The sequence below is a fragment of the Alosa sapidissima genome, chromosome 13 (assembly GCF_018492685.1).
Source record: "Alosa sapidissima isolate fAloSap1 chromosome 13, fAloSap1.pri, whole genome shotgun sequence".
Taxonomy (NCBI): Eukaryota; Metazoa; Chordata; class Actinopteri; order Clupeiformes; family Clupeidae; genus Alosa; species Alosa sapidissima.
In genome coordinates, this window is record NC_055969.1 from 7,484,264 (window position 1) to 7,501,676 (window position 17,413).

General features: G+C 44.7%; 1 protein-coding gene across 2 annotated transcripts; it reads left to right on the plus strand.

The window, feature by feature from the left end:
* The first annotated feature begins 110 nt into the window (after positions 1-110).
* kiaa1328 (KIAA1328 ortholog) lies at positions 111-11,408 on the plus strand. 2 transcript variants are annotated; one of them, XM_042059980.1, is made up of 6 exons: positions 111-223; positions 726-761; positions 1,011-1,344; positions 1,643-1,758; positions 9,238-9,362; positions 10,799-11,406. In XM_042059980.1, the coding sequence occupies exons 1-6, from the start codon at positions 169-171 to the stop codon at positions 10,997-10,999; spliced, it is 867 nt and encodes a 288-aa protein (XP_041915914.1). In that variant the 5' UTR covers positions 111-168; the 3' UTR covers positions 11,000-11,406. The 2 variants fall into 2 exon arrangements, with proteins under 2 accessions (XP_041915914.1, XP_041915913.1); XM_042059979.1 differs by having other exon boundaries at positions 145-223; positions 668-761; positions 10,799-11,408.
* The last annotated feature ends 6,005 nt before the right edge of the window (positions 11,409-17,413 follow it).

A 17,413-nucleotide genomic window follows, 5' to 3' on the forward strand; every position in this document is an offset into this window, starting at 1 on the left:
AACTACAGCTAGGCGCCATTGGCTAAAATATTGAATGATGTAACATTTGACCAATGATAGGCTATATTTTTTCAGAGACAACGAATCACCAAATTTAAGGGCGGGAACCAGGTTTAATCTACCACAGGAACGCCTCAAAAACCTCTTGGAAGTGGCGGTTGTTTCAACATGGCGATTGCCGCAGAGGAACGAAACAAATCTGGGATTTTCTGGATGAATGACAGTATCCTTTCTTTCTGTTGGCACAGAGTAAACATTTTCATTTTCCTTTGACATCTTTACCTTTGTAGCAGTGTGCTTCATGAAATAGATGTCTATGGATTAAGTGTCGAAACAAAACTAAGCTTAGTTGGCTAACATAAAGGAGACATAGAAAGACAGCTAACATAGCAGCCTTAAAAAAGAATAGATAAACGTTACTTCTAACCAGGCAACTTTATGTTAATAGAGCTATAATACCAGTTTTACCTAACATTTAGAATGTGCATTTTTAGGTAAGTTGACATGTTTCGTTGGTAATTTGTTTGGTAGCTTTTAGGCATTGCTCAACGTTTTGGTCAAGTTTGCTGTTAGAACGTGGCAACCCGTTCTCTTGATTACTGGCAAAATGTACGCACAAGTCAGCTTCCTTGCTTTTATCATGGACATTTTTGAGTTAATTTGACAGCTCATTTCAGGCATATTTGTTCAAGAGAGTAGATTGTTGGCGTCCTTAACGTTCACAGCATCAGACGACGATCAACCAATGGTATTCGTCCCAGGTGAGACGCCAAACTTTGCATTAGTTGTCCCTGTAGTTTTCCACTGCTTTGTTTGTAGTATTGTTATCCCTGATGGCTTGACAATGTGGACAGCAAAGACGGCTACTAGTATCACGTAGTTTAAGTTCCCTTACATGCATTGCATTAGTTGTAATAAGACTTTAGAGATTATATGTTTGCGTGCATTTATTAGAGTTGTCAGCACATCATATAGCCTATATGCTACTGCTCTCCCCTCTGCTTTCATAGGAGTGAGCAGGAAACTTGGCCTAAGTCGAGGACCAGGGGTTACTGGAGAGGGGAAGGGCAGAGTACAGACAGTCCATAAGAAAGTAAACCCGAGGGGGCCAAGCCAGCAATCGTCCCGCTCTGTCCCGTCTTCTGAGGGGAAGTCCTCAACAAGGACGACCCCCTCTACCAGACCTGCTCTAGCTGAAGCCAGGTCTTCAGCTCCAACCCACAAACCCTCTGAGAATCCATCTAGCTCACTAGAAGCGGGCCATGCTAACACCAAGCCCTCACTGAAGGACCTCTGCCCAGAAGACAAGCGGCGCATTGCCAACCTCATCCAGGAGCTGGCCAGGTAAACTGTCTGTGCATTACCGCAGAAGGAGTCTGTCATTGCTCTGATAGGAGAACTTTGTGTAATTACTGAGGAAGGAGGTGGTGTCCTTCCCAGCAGGGCATTCAAGTACTAATTTGTACCAGTTGGAAGGTCTCACCCATTTTTCTTACTGGTTCTCAAGCAGCCACATGGCAAAGCAAGCGGACAAGATGATAACTGCATACATATGTGGTTGCGGTGAGGTTTTGGATGAAACGGATGTTGTATCTCAGCAATGTCAATGTAGCTTAGATCTTTCTGTGTGTTCTTTCTTCAGAGTGAGTGAGGAGAAGGAGGAGTCAGTCCAGAAGTTGAGAGATGAACAGGAGACGTTTGAGAGGAAAATCCTGGAACTGGAGCAGCAGAACCAGTTCATCGTGCAGGAAAGAGAAAGTATCCTTTTTTTAAAACACAAACAAACAAACTTTAAGAAACCTTTACATTTATTTTGGTTCAGAATAGACCCATGTCAGGCTGTACTGTCGTTCGGGGTTGAGTTGTAAAACTTACACTTTGCTGATCTTTATTTTAATCTCTCGGAGTTAACAATGGTTGTTGGTTGAGTTCTATATTTGGGGAGATCGGAGTAAGGTGTTACATTGGTGATCTCTCCAAAGCTAGGGGTGGTCTTTAAACTGGATTAGCTACAATGTGTGACACCATCCCCTGACTCATCATCATCTTGTTTATTTTAGGTCAAGGTCACCTAAAAGTGAGCCTTTTCACATTTTTTCTCAAGGTGTCGTATTTGTTGTGTGGGCTATTGAAGGCTCTGGCATGTTTTCTACTCTAAATTGGAGATGCAACTGGTTTCAGAAGTTGAAGTGAAACATTGTTACATTTACATTGTTACATTTAAAATACAAATGACTTATCAGACGAGAACAAGTGTTTTTGCTGTGTCTGTGGAACTAAACTTTAACTTGTTAAACTTTAAACATCTGGGCTGGCCAATTAAAAGTTGGTCTGTGGGTGAACTGCAACAAATGGCCCATGCTGCATATAGGGAAATTCAGGAGAGGCAATTTATATTTTGCCCAAGTTATGACTTTGAGTAATGATTTAGTCTGAGACCATTATTTTTACTGACAGGTTTGGCATAGGTTTTTTTTTTTTAGAAGTGATTTTAATGTTCACATATAGTGTTGAGTTCAATTTTAGACATTTAAATAAAAATACCTCTACATTCACAGTTACTTCTGTGTTTTCAGTTGCCTAATAATCCAATGTGACAATTTGCAGACAGTTTGAGGATGTTGTTACAAGAGCACCAAATGCGCTGCAGTGTATTACATGACAATACAATAAATAGGCCATTTTATTAGGGGTCTGAGACATACTGTAGGTGTTTAATGTTGTATGCCAGTATGATGCATTATTTTGCAGTCATTGACATTGTGAGAAAAACTAAGGAGTGTGACAACTTGCCCCGCTCTCATCAGTGAGTGTGTTAAGAACATTATGTTATGGCATAAGGTAGCAAATCTATTTACACAACTGTTGCTTGGCAATGTTTGCACAATGCTCTAGATCCAATGTTCCTGTTCACAAATGTCAGCAGCAAAAGACAGAAGTTGTAGCTAAATTTGCCACTTAAGCTTTTGTCTTCTCTAAATCTGAAGAAAGAACTTTTAATTAAGTCTCTCTGGTTTGTGTAGAATGCTAAATTTGCCACTGTAAGTATTTCTCATTGGCTAGTTTAGCTGTCTGATACATCTCACTACTGTGTAATAATCTTTAATCAGCACAGAAGGGTTTATACAGTGTTATATAGGACCAGAGAGTGCAGTTAGAATAAGTGGTTCCATACATTGTTAAAAATGCACTTCCCCAGGCTTTTACTCTGTGGGAACACCAGGTGGCAGTGTTTACCAAGAAAATAGCCTTTGGCTCAGGGCATGAAAGGAGAGCCACTATGGCAGAATGGGGCTGTGGTGTTCATAGCCAGGTACCTAAGACAGTCTAGAAACGTAATTGTGTTTGAGGATGGTCTGGTTTTGGAGGGTCTTGGCAGAAGCATGTGTAATTTTTGGTTTTGACTGCTTCACCTTGAGATAAACAGACCTTTTAAGGTCTTTTGTCCACGTAGAGGGGTTTTTATGTGTAGTTGTTTGAGACATGATTTTTTGGATGTAGGCTACAGGAAATTTGATCTTTTGCGGACGGTTGGTTCTGAGCTATGGTTTGAGTGCTCGCGTCTGTATCCGTGCAATGTTGATTTTGTTTGTAGTTCTGCCGCTGGCAGTGGTCTCCCACTCTCCATTATACAGCGATGCGAAGAAACGCAGTGTGTGTGTGTGTGTCCATCTCATGCCAGCCAATTACATCCACAGAGAGACTCCGCACTGCCCACAATCCTCCACCACGTTTTTTTTTTTCTCCCCTTCTGCTTTTGCTCAGGGTCAAGAGAACGAAGCGGTGCGGCCCATTTCAGTGAACGACCCTCGGCGGCGAACGGCGTGGAAGACTGATGGCTGGCTGGCCAAATTGCACAATTGGCAGCAGAGCTGCAAAATTAAGAAGCACACAACTCAATTAAACGCACTTAAGCTGGCGGCCTTGGCATTTGAGCCGCAGTCCTAAACTCCATTAAAAAGAGATTTGGGGGTGCTGGCGGAAAAGGCACGCGTGTGGTTGAGCAAGGAAACGGGCAAGCCGTGTTGCGCACACAAGCGCCCCGCGGAGACAGCTGTGCTCTTGAAAGACCCCGGCGAGACGCACCGCCTATTTAAACGCCCGCCGAAGGTGGAGGGGGGAGAAAAGCAAAGGCAAACAGACCCGCAAAGACTAATCTGCGGAACAATCAGGTCTTGTCCTATCCACCACGATCAGAGTTATCACAGGGATATTGGAGAGAGTGAGTGAACGAGGGAGGAAGAGAAGGAAAGAGAGGGAGAGAATTGAGAAAAATCGTTGTTTAAATTCTGTGCGCAGGAAGAAGTTAAGGAGCTCATGTTGAGAATGAAATTAGGATTTGATCAAGGCTCTCCTTGGCATTCTTGCCCACGTCTCCTAACTGTAGATTCCATTACAGGCGGAGGGTGCAGAAAATTGGTCTTAACCGGGAATTTTTATTAAAAAGTGAAAATGAGCCTCAGAAGCAAAACGTAGTCATCAAGCGCACACACACACACACACACACACACAGACTTTGACACACACTCACTCTCTCTCTCTCTCTCCCACACACATACCAGCCACCTCAGGCTAAAGCAGTTTCTCAGGGTTAGAATGAGCTTTCTCTGCTGTGGTCCTGGTGGAGTGCGATGTGTTAACACTTTGATGAAAGCGGTCAGAGTACACTCCGGAGGTGCCATGTTTTCATCTGTCCACAACCAGTGATTGGACTTTGCTTTGTACTCTGCACCTTTGCTTTTCAGTGATGCACCGTAGCCAACTGTGTGTTGTGCTTTCTGCGTTTTCCGGCTTTAGTCGGCTGGTGCTGTTCTGGAGAAGGCCCACGTTTATAATTAAAGTATTAATATTTTCAAGTGAAATCCTCATTTTGGGCTCAGGATTGAGTTGAGGGAATCACACGCTCTCTCTCGCTCTCATCACACCGATTTTCTGCAGGCAGTTAAGCTTTCAGACATGCTAATATTGGAAGTAACAAACCGCGTGGCCTGGATAAATGAAATCTAATCAGATTCGTAATGGCAAATCTTTCGCAAGTCATTTAGGGCAAGCCGTCGCCTGTGTAAACGCTCGTCCTCACATCGATTTACTTTCCCACACAAACACTCTCTTTGCCTCTTCCACACACACACACACACACGCACAATTGCAAACATGGGCCAGGCAGGAGTGTTCTCTCTTCCATGCTGTTTTTGTTCCACCTTGAGTCGAGATTTCATTATTTAATTTCTGCCCACAGTGACAGTGGGAGTGAACCACATTGACAGAGGCCGTCTAAAATATCTGCCAGACACACACACACACACACACACACACACACACAGTCACTATGTGTATTTTTGGTTGGCGTAGTGGGCCAGGAGGCGAGGAGGAGGAGAGAGAGGAGGAGATGGCGCCTGCGATCTTCCTTGCTGATACGGGGGCTGCGAGTGCATACTGTAGCTGCCGTTGGCCAAGGGCCAGCTGTGGTGGCCACACGGGATGGGAGCCCTGGTGCATCATGGGAGAGGGAGAGAGACTGCTATCAGCAGATCTGGCCGACTCGGACTGCTGCTCATGTGCACGCACACTAGGGATATGAAAGCATTCATTACAGCTTGCATTGTGTGTGTGTGTGTGCGTGCGTGTGCGAGCGAGCGAGTGCATCCACACGCTTATGTTTCCATGCTTTTTTTTTTTGTGTTGCTCACCATTCTCTATCAAGATGTCGTGTTCTTTGGGGATTTGTAGCAGCCTCTTTTGATAAATGTATGAGGCTTTAGTATTCAGTACTAGTAAATAGTTTGGATTGGCCCCTATTTCGTTGAGGTTACCATGGTTTGACTGATCTAACTCTGTGACTCAGCAAATGTGATCCAGTGAGTCACAGCGTCATAATTTAGGCTATGTGAGCTGAATAGGCCTACATAAAAAATAGTCACATTTGGCTCCATCCTTGATTATTACAATGTGTATTACATATTAATGTATTAATGTATTAAATATTAGATGGAGGAAGTGCTGAAGTCTTAGTCAGCACTTGCGTATGCTGTATGGTGTAACGCTTCCGACTCGCCGGCATGAGTCAGGCCGGACAGCTCGAGCATTGCATCACTTCCTCCACTGCTGCATCAAACCCTGCACTTTGGCCATGCAGTCGAGATCAAAGCACGCACTTAATATTGAAACACTCTGAGCTTTTTTTGCGCAAAAGTTCAGCTCTAGTGTACTTGGTGTAAGCTGGTCGTGTGTGTGTGTGTGTGTGTGTGTGTGAGTGTGTGAGAGTGAGAGAGAGAGATAGGGAGAGCGATTGTAATAGTCATCTTCTTTGAGGCCAGGGTATTTGGTAGGATCGTGGGTGTGATGGAGGCTGATTGGAGCAGAGAAGGCTTTTGAAGCAGCTTGTTTAATAGCTGTAGAACTGCAGCTCTTTGTGTGGTGCTATTTCACTGTCCGAATGTTAGCCATTGGTTTGGGTCCTTATGACTGCAGCAGTTGAAGGCCACTTCAGATCCTTTAGAGACCCAGGTCATGTGTGCCTGACGCTTGGGCACATTATGCGGATTGCTTAGTTGTGGACAGATTTAAACAATGGAGTAGTTTATGCAGCTTAAATGGTGTAGAGTATGAAAGAACAGTTTATCATTCTGCTTTGATGTTATGGTAGCGAATGATTAGAACTCTGAAATTATTCATTTGCTGCTCTCACTCGTACCACAGTTGTCGTGGCGATCCCACATCCCCGCATCAGTCATCATTATGATGATTTGCATCATCAGTCATTCTGATCCCAGTTCAGTCTGCATTGTGATCCTGCATCAGCAGTGTTCCGGGGGGGGGGGGGGGGGTGCTGATCTAGGAACAGTCTCGTCCCGCTCCGTCTTTACTCTCGCTGCTGTCATTCTGTCTGATGCTATATCAGCAGAGCCGCTCTGTGGCGTCTGAGAGGTGATGCCTTAGGACTTTTTAGTTGGCCAAGTTTGTCAGTTGGCCACAAGCTATGAAAAGTTTTTGGCTGTGTGTGTGTGTGTGTGTGTGTATGTGTGTTTTTTTCAAAGATACGGAGGGAAAGGGAAAGGGAGAGACTGGTTCTGTCATTAGTGGACCCATCAGGCTTGCTATCGGTTCTGCTCCAGATCGGTTTTGTCTGGTTCTGCACTGCTGGCTGTGTGTGTGTGTGTGTGTGTGTGTGTGTGTGTGTGAATAAAAAGCATGCCAACATCCTGTCACCCAGCCTGGCTGTCTGCCTGCTCCTGCCCAGCCAGATCCAGATGGAAATGTTGGTGTGCGAGACTCTCAAGTGTGTGTGTGTGTGAGTGTGTGCGTGCGTTTGTGTTTGTTTGTTTGTCAGAATCCTAAAACTAACTTTGTTTTCTGCATTTTTGTAGCTCCTTCACTGCTGCAACAAGCTTGAAACCTACATGTAGGAGATTACCACAGGGAATTGTGTGTGTGTGTGTGTGTGTCTTCAAGTATTAAAGCATGTTCATGTCAACAGTATGTGTTTGTTTATTGTAGAAGTATTTGTATCAGTGTTTCCCACAGAATTGGATTCAATTTGTGGCGGTAGCTGACTTTGACAACGGGGGGGGGGGGGGGGGAGGAGATTTAAGATTGTCTTGGTAGTGTATAGGTCTAATTGAGTGCCTGTCACTTTATGACGTTTGAGGGAACCCTTGCAATTGTAACACCGTTGAAAGGCTGCTGATGTGTGGATGCAATTCATAACGTTTTCTACATTAAAATAAAGGTTCGTACTTCTCCTTGGGACAAGCACTTTTGAATTTTGGAAAACACTTTTCCATTTACATCGGGATTTCGCAAATATTCAGTGTCAGAGTCAATAAAATGAGCCCTTCAACGAAATTGACAAGCAGCTTAGAAGTAGGCTAAGCATACTAAATTCGACATCCAAACAGTATTCTAACGTTAGCTTTGAGAGACTGCTTGATTTCATAACTTAACTTAGTTTAGTCTCTTCAATGTAGCCTACTATGCTGTGATAAGACCTTAGAGTTCACTTCAATGCAGCAGTGCTATGCACGATGCTAAGCGGATTTAATAGCAATTTAGCCAGACGTCTGCAATGCTTCTATGTGGCAACAACAATCCTTCAACAATCGTGAATATTTTGTTAAATGCACATGCAGAGGAGGGGCAGCGGGCTACGAGAGCGGGGCGGGGCAAGGAAAAGCTGCGTGCGTAAAAAGCGCAGCTCAATGGCAATGCAAGGATTTGACCTTATATTTAATTTAAATTAAATTAAACAGAATATTCATCTGTGGCGGCCGATTTCTATTTCGTGGCGCCCCGCCACAGATTAGTCGATGTATGGGAAACACTGTGTATTTAGTTCAAAGGAAAACTTATGTGTTTATTTGTGTAATTTATCATTACCTGTTGGCGGACAATACATCTCAGATCAGTGTGCAGAACTGTGTAAAAGTGTGTGTGTTTTGTCTGAAAGTGCATTTCTCTGTGTGTGTGTGTGTGTGTGTGTGTGTGTGTGTGTTTCTCGCCAGGTTTGTTGTGCTCAGCTTGTTCTTCCCCTGCAATGGGGCTGTAAACACATTTGTTGGTCTGAAGGCTAACTGAGGCCAGAGAGACCACTGGACCCCAGAGTGCTGTGTCTGGTTCTACTCAGAGATGTGTGTGTGTGTGTGTGTGTGTGTGTGTGTAAGAGAGAGAGAGTATCTGAGAGTGTGAGTTCTTATTCTTTTGTATGTGTATGTCTGTTGCTTGCCTGTTTCTAGCCCTGGTTTGACCCTGAGGTGTGTGTAGGTGGGCTGCTGTAATTATTACCTGAAGGCTATTCTGTGTGTTACTCAGTATAAGCTGATGCCTTACAGGGATACTGCGTTTGAGGGGCTGTGTGTGTGTGTGTGTGTGTGTGTGTGTAGCTGAGTGACTGTGTGTTTGTGTGTGTGAGAGGGTTCCTGTTCCTGAGTGTGTTGGTATGTGTCTGTTGGAATGTCTGACGGTTACTTATTCCTGTTTGTGTGTGTATTTGTGTGTGACCAAGAGACACTTTGTGTGTGTGTGTGTGTGGATACACCCCAATAGCTGTTTATTCGTTGTAGAATTCCATTGTCCTCTGTGTGTGCATGTGTATTTGTGAATGACCATGAGGCAGTATACTGTATGCGTGTGTGTTTGTGTATGACCATGAAACACTCTGTGTGTTTGTGTGTGTCCAGTACTTTAGTGTGCTTCTATGTATGTGTGTGTTGAGACCTTGACCATGGCGCCGTTGCTGAGGCCTGAAGCAGCAGTACAGGGAGTGTCAGGAGCTGCTGTCTCTCTACCAGCAGTACCTCTCACAGCAGCAGGACAAGCTCAACCAGTCCATCGCCGAGCTCAACCAGGCTCGCTCCCACACCAAGGTAACCTGTGTGTATCTATCTCTCTGTCTGTTTGGGTGTGTGTGTGTGTGTGTGTGTGTGGCTTTATATGTGTGTCTTTTTGTGATATTTTTTTTTAATTTTTTTTTTAATTTTTTTTTTTTTTGTGGCTTTCGGTTCAGTTAAGAGAATCACAAATGGGCTGTCTGGCTAATGCTAACAGCGCTATTCTAAACCCTCTCAAAATAGATCAGTCTCACCCTGTCTATGTGAAGGGAAGTAGTTAGGGATCGGGGATCAAGAGATTTGGAAGCTTTTTTTTGTCACTTCTGTAGTTGTGTATGTCAGGTCCATAAGTGGTGACACCACTTGTCACCACTCTGTGTCCATCCTTTACCTTGCATCCTATTTTCAGAATTTCATTCAAATCCATAATCAACTTATTTCACTTTTAACAGCAGTAGCTGAGTGACCTTCCACACTCATAGTCTATCCATGTGGTCAGAATGGCTTGTCCATAGAGTACATAAATTCATCATGACTACTGTAACCTAAATGACCAGCATCCCTAGATGGATCCTAATCTCCTGTGACCCCGGAGGTACCCTTTAATGCCAGATGTCAGCATTGCCCAGAGAGCTGGTCTGAGTACAATCTGACAACATGGAAATGCTTTGAGGGGAGATGTTCTGTTCTGCTGTTTTGCTCATCTTGCTCTGTACATTTAACTGGACACATCAGTCCTTAAGCTTTTTATGGAACACCCCCTTGAGTCGTCTAACCATACCCCCTCCTATCCTCCCGACCTCGTACTTTCCCATCCGTAGCCTACCCATTAATGGTGACTACTCTTAGTAGGGAATGATGCCTTTGGGTGGTCTGGGCACTGGTGTACGCCAGCGCTACTGAGTCATTATCCTGTAGTTCTGCTACGGCAAAGCTGTGCTGCCTTAGAGAGTGAGAGAGAGAGAGAGCCCTGTCCTTACGGGATCCTTGCGTTTGACTAATGCCCACTTGCCTGACCCTTGACCTTCTCCTGAATTAGTCATTGCCAACGTTGTCATGATGAAGGCGGACGCTCCCTTGTGTGTGTTACTCGCTGTGTGGCCCTCGCAGGGCTGCTCTGGGACCCTGCTTACTGTGTGTGTGAGAATTATTGTGAGGTTTAAGGGGTGAAGATCAGTTCTGTTGGTAAGAATCTCTTCTCCTATTCTGTCCTCTGTTTATCTGTCGTTCTTTCCTTCCCCACTCTCCTCCCCTCCTGTCTTCTGGCTCTGGTCGGTCTCTCTGTCCTCTCCTTCTCTCCTTGCCCCCGAGTGTGAAATCAATCTCTCTCTGCTTCAACCCTCTCCTCTCTCCTCACTCATATCCTGCTTGTGATTCAAATGTGGTTTAAATAGTCGTTTGATCATTTTTTAGTTCAGTTGGTTCAGGTGTGTTAAACCCCAGTCTCCCTGTGGGTGTCTTTCTCTCTCTAGGCCTCCAGAAGTGAAAGGTCAAGCCATCGGTCTCGCTCCGTGAAGCCCGGGATGCAGGACGGCTCCTATCTGGACCTCCCGTCCCCCCGGGAAACGCCCTGTCACAGCGCCACCGCTCCCGTGGCCCGCGCCCGTTCCCTATTGGCCAATCACGGCCGAGCCCCTGCCACACCAACTCCCGCCCCCTCTCTCCTCCACTAACTCTTCCTCCGTGAGCGACTCCAAGACCAGGTCGGCCGTTCGGCCCAGGAGAGACCACTGCGCCTGCCCCCACCCCCACCCCCAGGGGCGCGAGAGCGGGGCAGAGGAAGGGGAGCGGCGGGGAGGGCAGGTGGCAGCAGCAGCATCAGCAGCGCCCCCTCCTGGCTGGGAGGACTGGGAGGAGCGTCGGCGGCGCCTGGTGGAACAGAAGAGACAGCTGGAGCAGGAGAGGGAGCGGCTGCAGCAGAGACTGGCCCTGCAGGAGGAGCGGCTGAGCCAGCAAATCCAGGAGACACGCCTGCTGAGTGACGGGTACACACACACACACACACACACACACACACACGAATCGTATACTGGCAGGTCTGTTAGTAATGCCAGCTGAATGACAGATGATGTAGCCCACTCTCTCACATGCAGAAATGCACACAAAAATACTCTCTGTTTGACTTGCATGAATGTAGCTCTTGGGTGCTCCTTGTTGGTGCCCCCCACCCAATTCCAATCCTCCCCCACCTTTTTTATGCAGCCCTTGCCACTTAATCTACTAAACCCCTCTACTACTGCACTCTTTACCCCCCCCCCCCATTAATGCACAAATAGGCTGACACCAGACATTATTTCACTGCATTTCTTACTTCCAGTAACTATATGCATGTGACAATAAACTTCCTTGTATCCTTGTATGTACACACACACACAGCGATGCACACTCATTCTAAAATACACTGACCAGAGCAAACAGCTCAGGCAGATGTGCTTAATTAACAGCAGGAAGTGTGACATACTGACACGCTACCTGCTGTTACACACAAACAAACACACACACTCACTCACTCAGCAGCTCAAGTCCCATCTCCAGTGAATAAAGCCACATACAAACACTCTCTGTCACCCATGCACACCCGTCTGCAGTGTGTGTTCCGCTCACTAAAAACACGCTTCCCCACATCATGCTGCACAGCTGCCGTACAGCAGAAAGCACTCTCATTTACACCAGACTGGCACAGAACTCAGCATGGGGCCTTCTCCACAAACTTAACTAGACATTCCTTCTCTCTCTCTCGCTCTCGCTCTCGCTCTCGCTCTCGCTCTCTCTGTCTCTTTCGCTCTCTTTCTTGCTCTCTTTCTTTCTCTCTCTCTCTCTCTCTCTCTCTCTCTCCTCTCTCTCTCTCTCTCTCTCGCTCTCTCTCTCTCTCGCTCTCTCCTTCTCTCTCTGTCTCTTTCGCTCTCTCTCTCTCTCGCTCTCTCGCTCTCTCGCTCTCTCGCTCTCTCTCTCGCTCTCTCCTTCTCTCTCTGTCTCTTTCGCTCTCTTTCTTTCTCTCTCTTTTTCTTGCTCTCTCTCTCTCTTTCCTTCTCTCTCTGTCTCTTTCTTTCTCTTTTTCTTGCTCTCTTCTTTCTCTTCTCTCTCTCTCTCACGCTCTCTCTCTCTCTCGCTCTCTCTCTCTCTCTCTCTCTCTCTCTCACTCGCTCTCTCTCTCTCTCGCTCTCTCCTCTCTCTCTCTGTCTCTCTCGCTCTCTCTCGCTCTCTCGCTCTCCTCGCTCTCTCTCTCTCTCGCTCTCTCCTTCTCTCTCTGTCTCTTTCGCTCTCTTTCTTTCTCTCTCTTTTTCTTGCTCTCTCTCTCTTTCCTTCTCTCTCTGTCTCTTTCTTTCTCTTTTTCTCTGCTCTCTTTCTTTCTCTTTCTCTCTCTCTCACGCTCTCTCTCTCTCTCTCGCTCTCTCTCTCTCTCTCTCTCTCTCTCTCTCTCTCGCTCTCTCTCTCTCTCTCGCTCTCTTCCTTCTCTCTCTTGTCTCTTTCGCTCTCTCTCTCTCTCTCTCTCTCTCTCGCTCTCATCGCTCTCCGCTCTCGCTCTCTCGCTCTCTCGCTCTCCTCGCTCTCTCTCTCTCTCGCTCTCTCCTTCTCTCTCTGTCTCTTTCGCTCTCTTTCTTTCTCTGTCTCTTTCGCTCTCTTTCTTTCTCTCTCTTTTTCTTGCTCTCTCTCTCTCTCTCTCTCGCACTCAAATTCAAATTCAAATTCAAATATGCTTTATTGGCATGACAAACCATATGATGCATTGCCAAAGCGTTCACAGGAATAATAATAATTAAAGAAAATACAAATACAAAATGATATAGACATGTACAAACTGTTACACTTCGTCACACACGCACACACACACACACACACACACACACACACACACACACACACACAGCACGTCACAACCATGCAAGACCATTGTCTGTACACGTGCATAGGAAAACCAAGACAGGACAAAACAAAACAAAACAAGCAGGAGACATGGTGTAACAGACTGGGGCTGGGGAGCAGTGTTGTGTTTGAAGGGTGGAGGTAGTGGGGTGATTATCTTAAGTAATGCCTTCTCTCAGGTTATGGAGTGAGGACACATAACTTGCTGCCAGTATGCATGTGCTGGTGTCCTCACCCAAAACTACAGCAAGTTTTTTCTGTTCGTCCAGTTTTGTGAAGTTGGGAATGATGTTGTTCAAAGTGGTGAAATATTTGTCTCTTTGGGACCGATATTTGTCACAGTGTAGCAGAAAGTGCACCTCTGACTCCACCTCCCCTGTCATACAGTGACCACATGTCCTTTGCTCTTTTGGCAGCCATGACTTCTTGTGCCTGCCTTTCTCTATGGCTAGACTGTGGTCACTCAGCCTGTACTTGGTGAGGATCTGTCTCTGCTTCGTATCTCTGACAGTGTGGAGATACTCTGCCAATTGATAGTCTTTTCGTATGCCAATGTAACATTCAAGTTTGTGTTGTAATTTTGTTTCTTTCTTCCAGTGTTCCAAATAAGAATTCTTGTTGTTCTTGTTAATTTGGTTGATTCTGATTGGTGGTTGGGAAGCAGTGCTGGTCTGGACAATTTGTGGGTTAGGGGTTATTGGGTTAGTTAAATCCGAGACCAACTGACATAGGGGACTGGTCTTAGGGCTGAGCTCTTGGGATTTAAGTGCTTTAAAATGTAGTGAATTTTGAGGGCTTAATTTTAGATGAATCCAGAATTTTAGTGATCGTTTTTGGATATTAATCAATAGTGGAAATCGGCCTAATTCTGCCCTGCTAGCATTTGTGGGTACTTTTCTTTGGATATGTAACAAATTTCTACAGAATTCAGCATGCAGGGCTTCTATTGGGTGTTTGTCCCATCTAGAGTAGTCGTGCTTACTGAGTGGACCCCATATTTCACTTCCATAAAGTGCAATTGGCAAAATGACTGTGTCAAATATTTTGGACCAGATTTTAATTGGTATATCTATTTGATGAAAATTTCTTTTTATTGCATAAAATGCTCGTCGTGCTTTTTCTTTTAGTGCATTCACTGCAAGACCAAAGTTTCCAGAGGCGTTAATTTTTAAGCCAAGGTAGTTATAAGAAGTAACATTCTCTAGGGCGGTGTTACCTAAAGTAAAGAGGTGTCTGGTTCCCTGAGGTCTGGGATGCTTCTGGAAGATCATAACTTTAGATTTATCCAAATTGACTGTCAGGGCCCAGTTCTGACAGTACTGCTCTAGCAGGTCCAGGTGCTGCTGTAGGCCCTGTTCAGTGGCCGACAGCAGCACCAGGTCATCCGCAAAGAGCAGGGATTTGACTTCCGTGTCCAACAGGGTGAGCCCAGGTGTTGCAGATTGTTCCAATAACACCGCTAACTCATTTATATAGATATTGAACAAGGTTGGACTCAAGCTGCAACCCTGTCTCACCCCACGCCCTTGAGTGAAGTATTCAGTTCTTTTGTTGCCAATTTTTACGCCACACTTATTGCCCAAATAAATTGATTTGATGATGTTATACATTTTACCCCCTATACCACTTTGTAGGATTTTGAAATACAATCCTTCATGCCAGATTGAATCGAAAGCTTTTTTAAAATCAATAAAACACGCAAATATTTTCCCCTTACTTTTTTGGTGAACATTTTGGTTTATCAGGGTATGGAGGGTGTAAATATGATCTGTAGTGCGGCAATTTGGTAAGAAGCCAATTTGATTTTTACTCAAGACATTGTGTTCAATAAGGAAGGCCTGTAAACGGGCGTTGAGGATACAGCAGAATACCTTCCCCAGGTTACTGCTCACACAGATGCCTCGGTAGTTATTAGGGTCAGATTTGTCTCCACTCTTATGTATTGGGGATATAAGCCCCCTGTTCCAGACATCAGGGAAGCAACCAGCTTGAAAAACAAGATTAAATAACTTGAGGAGAGCCATTTGTAGAATGGGTGGGCTGAATTTCAACATTTCTGTCCGGATACTATCAGGACCACAAGCTTTTTCAGGCTTGAGCTTTTTAAGATTTTTTATGAGTTCATCACTTGAGATGCTGTGATCAAGTGGATTTTGGTGAACACAAATGGCCTCTTCAAGCTTTTGAAGGTTTAATTTGATATGTTTTTGTTTATTAGTGATGTCATCTGGCATAGGTTTGTACAGGTTTTGGTAAAATGTTTTCCAGGTGTCTGGATTTTGAATTGCCAATTCTTTTGGTGGGGAATTGTTTAAATGATTCCAACTCTCCCAGAAAGTGTTGGTTTGGAGAGAGCCCTCGATTTCTTGTAGCGTTTTGTTGTAGTATTGTTGTTTTTTCTTTTTAATTGTTAATTTGTAATCTTTTAGGGCTTCAGAATAATTTTGTCTCAGACAGGTGTTTTTTTGGTCATGGTGTTTTTTGTTTGATAATTGCCTGAGATTTTTCCGTTTCTCTATACATTCATGGTCAAACCATTTTTCTTTTGATGGTTTTCTTTTCTTACAGTTTTTCAGCAGGTTTGCCATTTTGGCGGCTCTGTTATATATATTGGAGATTTCCTCCGCTGCCAGATTGACATCATCACTATTGGGTCTGAATTGTTTTAAAAGGAACATGTTAATATTGTTAGTAATTTCAACCGAATTGATTGCTTTATGAAATTCAGTAACACTGTCAGATTTCCATTTATATTTCTGATTTAATTGGATTAATTTGGAGGGGATTTGTATAGATGTTTTGTCGTTCATGCTTTTCAAGAATGTGGTTATCTGGCAGTGATCTGAAAAGGGAGACTGTGGTCTTACAGTGAATGCACTTATGGAGGATGGGTCCATGTCAGTAATGGCATAGTCGACTACACTAGTCCCAAGAGCTGAGCAATATGTGAACCTTCCTAAAGAGTCCCCTCTGATCCTACCATTAAGCATGTACAGGCCTAAGGAGCGACAGAGGTGCACTAACTCTTTACCATTTTTGTTTATGGTCTTGTCAGGATTATTCCTGGTCATTGTGATGGGGGTGAGGGTGGCCGATAGATTATTGAATATGTGATTGTTTCCTGCTGGGTCTATACAGTCTGGCTGTGTGCCTGTACGGGCATTGAAGTCCCCACACAGAAGGACATTTCCCTGGGCCTGGAAGCTGTTAATTTCTGTATGGAGCCTGTTAAAGAATTCCTCATCATAATATGGTGAATCATGAGGTGGTGCATAGGCTGCACAGATGAATACATCATTGTCACAGTTAAATGTGCCTTTTTGGAGTTTCAGCCATGCATGTGTTATACCCTTTTTTACTAGTTTCAATTTAGTTGCAAGTTTTTCTTTGTACCAGATTATAATTCCACCAGATTTTCTTCCATGTTTGATGTGGTCGTGTTTAATAGAAGGCAGCAGGATTTCTGTATAGCCTTTTGGGCAGTATGTGTCAGTGTCTGTGTTACACCAAGTCTCAATTAAAACAACAATATCTAGATTATTTAACTTATTTACAAAGTCAACATTTCTGCTTTTCGTTCCAAATGCTGAAGAGTGTAGTCCTTGAATGTTCCATGAGCTAATTGTGAGTGATTTCATGTGTCTTATATATAAGTATCATTAAATGGAGTGAAGAACAGTGACATATTTTTGTAGAAAGATCAAAATACATTTCAATTCCAGTTTTGACAGTGAACATATATGAACCTTTTTTTTTTTTTTTTTTTTTTTTTTTTTTAACCTATTAAAGTACACAGAAGTTGCAGGAGTTGTCGCACCTGGCCAAGGTCTGATGGTTGCTGGAGCTTAATACCTTGGGTGACTTCAGCGTAGGTGGGTTGGTGGTGCATAGGAGGGCGCTGGGTTTCCTCCTGGGTTGCACTCCTTTCCTGTGCTCTTAGAGGTGGGCGGGGTGGTGCAGCAGCTGGGGAGTTTTTACCTCTCCGTGGGTTTCTGGTGGGTCCATGGGTCTGGCGAGCTGGGATTCTGCCGGGCTGCAGTGTTCTTCTGTCTCTGAGGGTGTGGTGAGGCTGCTCGGGGAATCTCTGCTCATGAGCTGAGGTTGGGGCTCTACAGAGGGTGGTGTCCTTTAAAACTTTTACAAAATACCTGACTCCTTCCTGGTTCAGGTGCACATGGTCTGAAAGGTGTCTATATGTCAGGTTGGGATAGTGAGCCACTTTA

What these genes read in the sequence shown, in the direction of transcription:
- kiaa1328 (XM_042059979.1), top strand. An exon ending in ACCAATGGTATTCGTCCCAG is followed by an intron (nt 762 to 1,010) that starts GTGAGACGCCAA and finishes CTGCTTTCATAG; the next exon opens with GAGTGAGCAGGAAACTTGGC. An exon ending in CATCGTGCAGGAAAGAGAAA is followed by an intron (nt 1,759 to 9,237) that starts GTATCCTTTTTT and finishes GCCGTTGCTGAG; the next exon opens with GCCTGAAGCAGCAGTACAGG.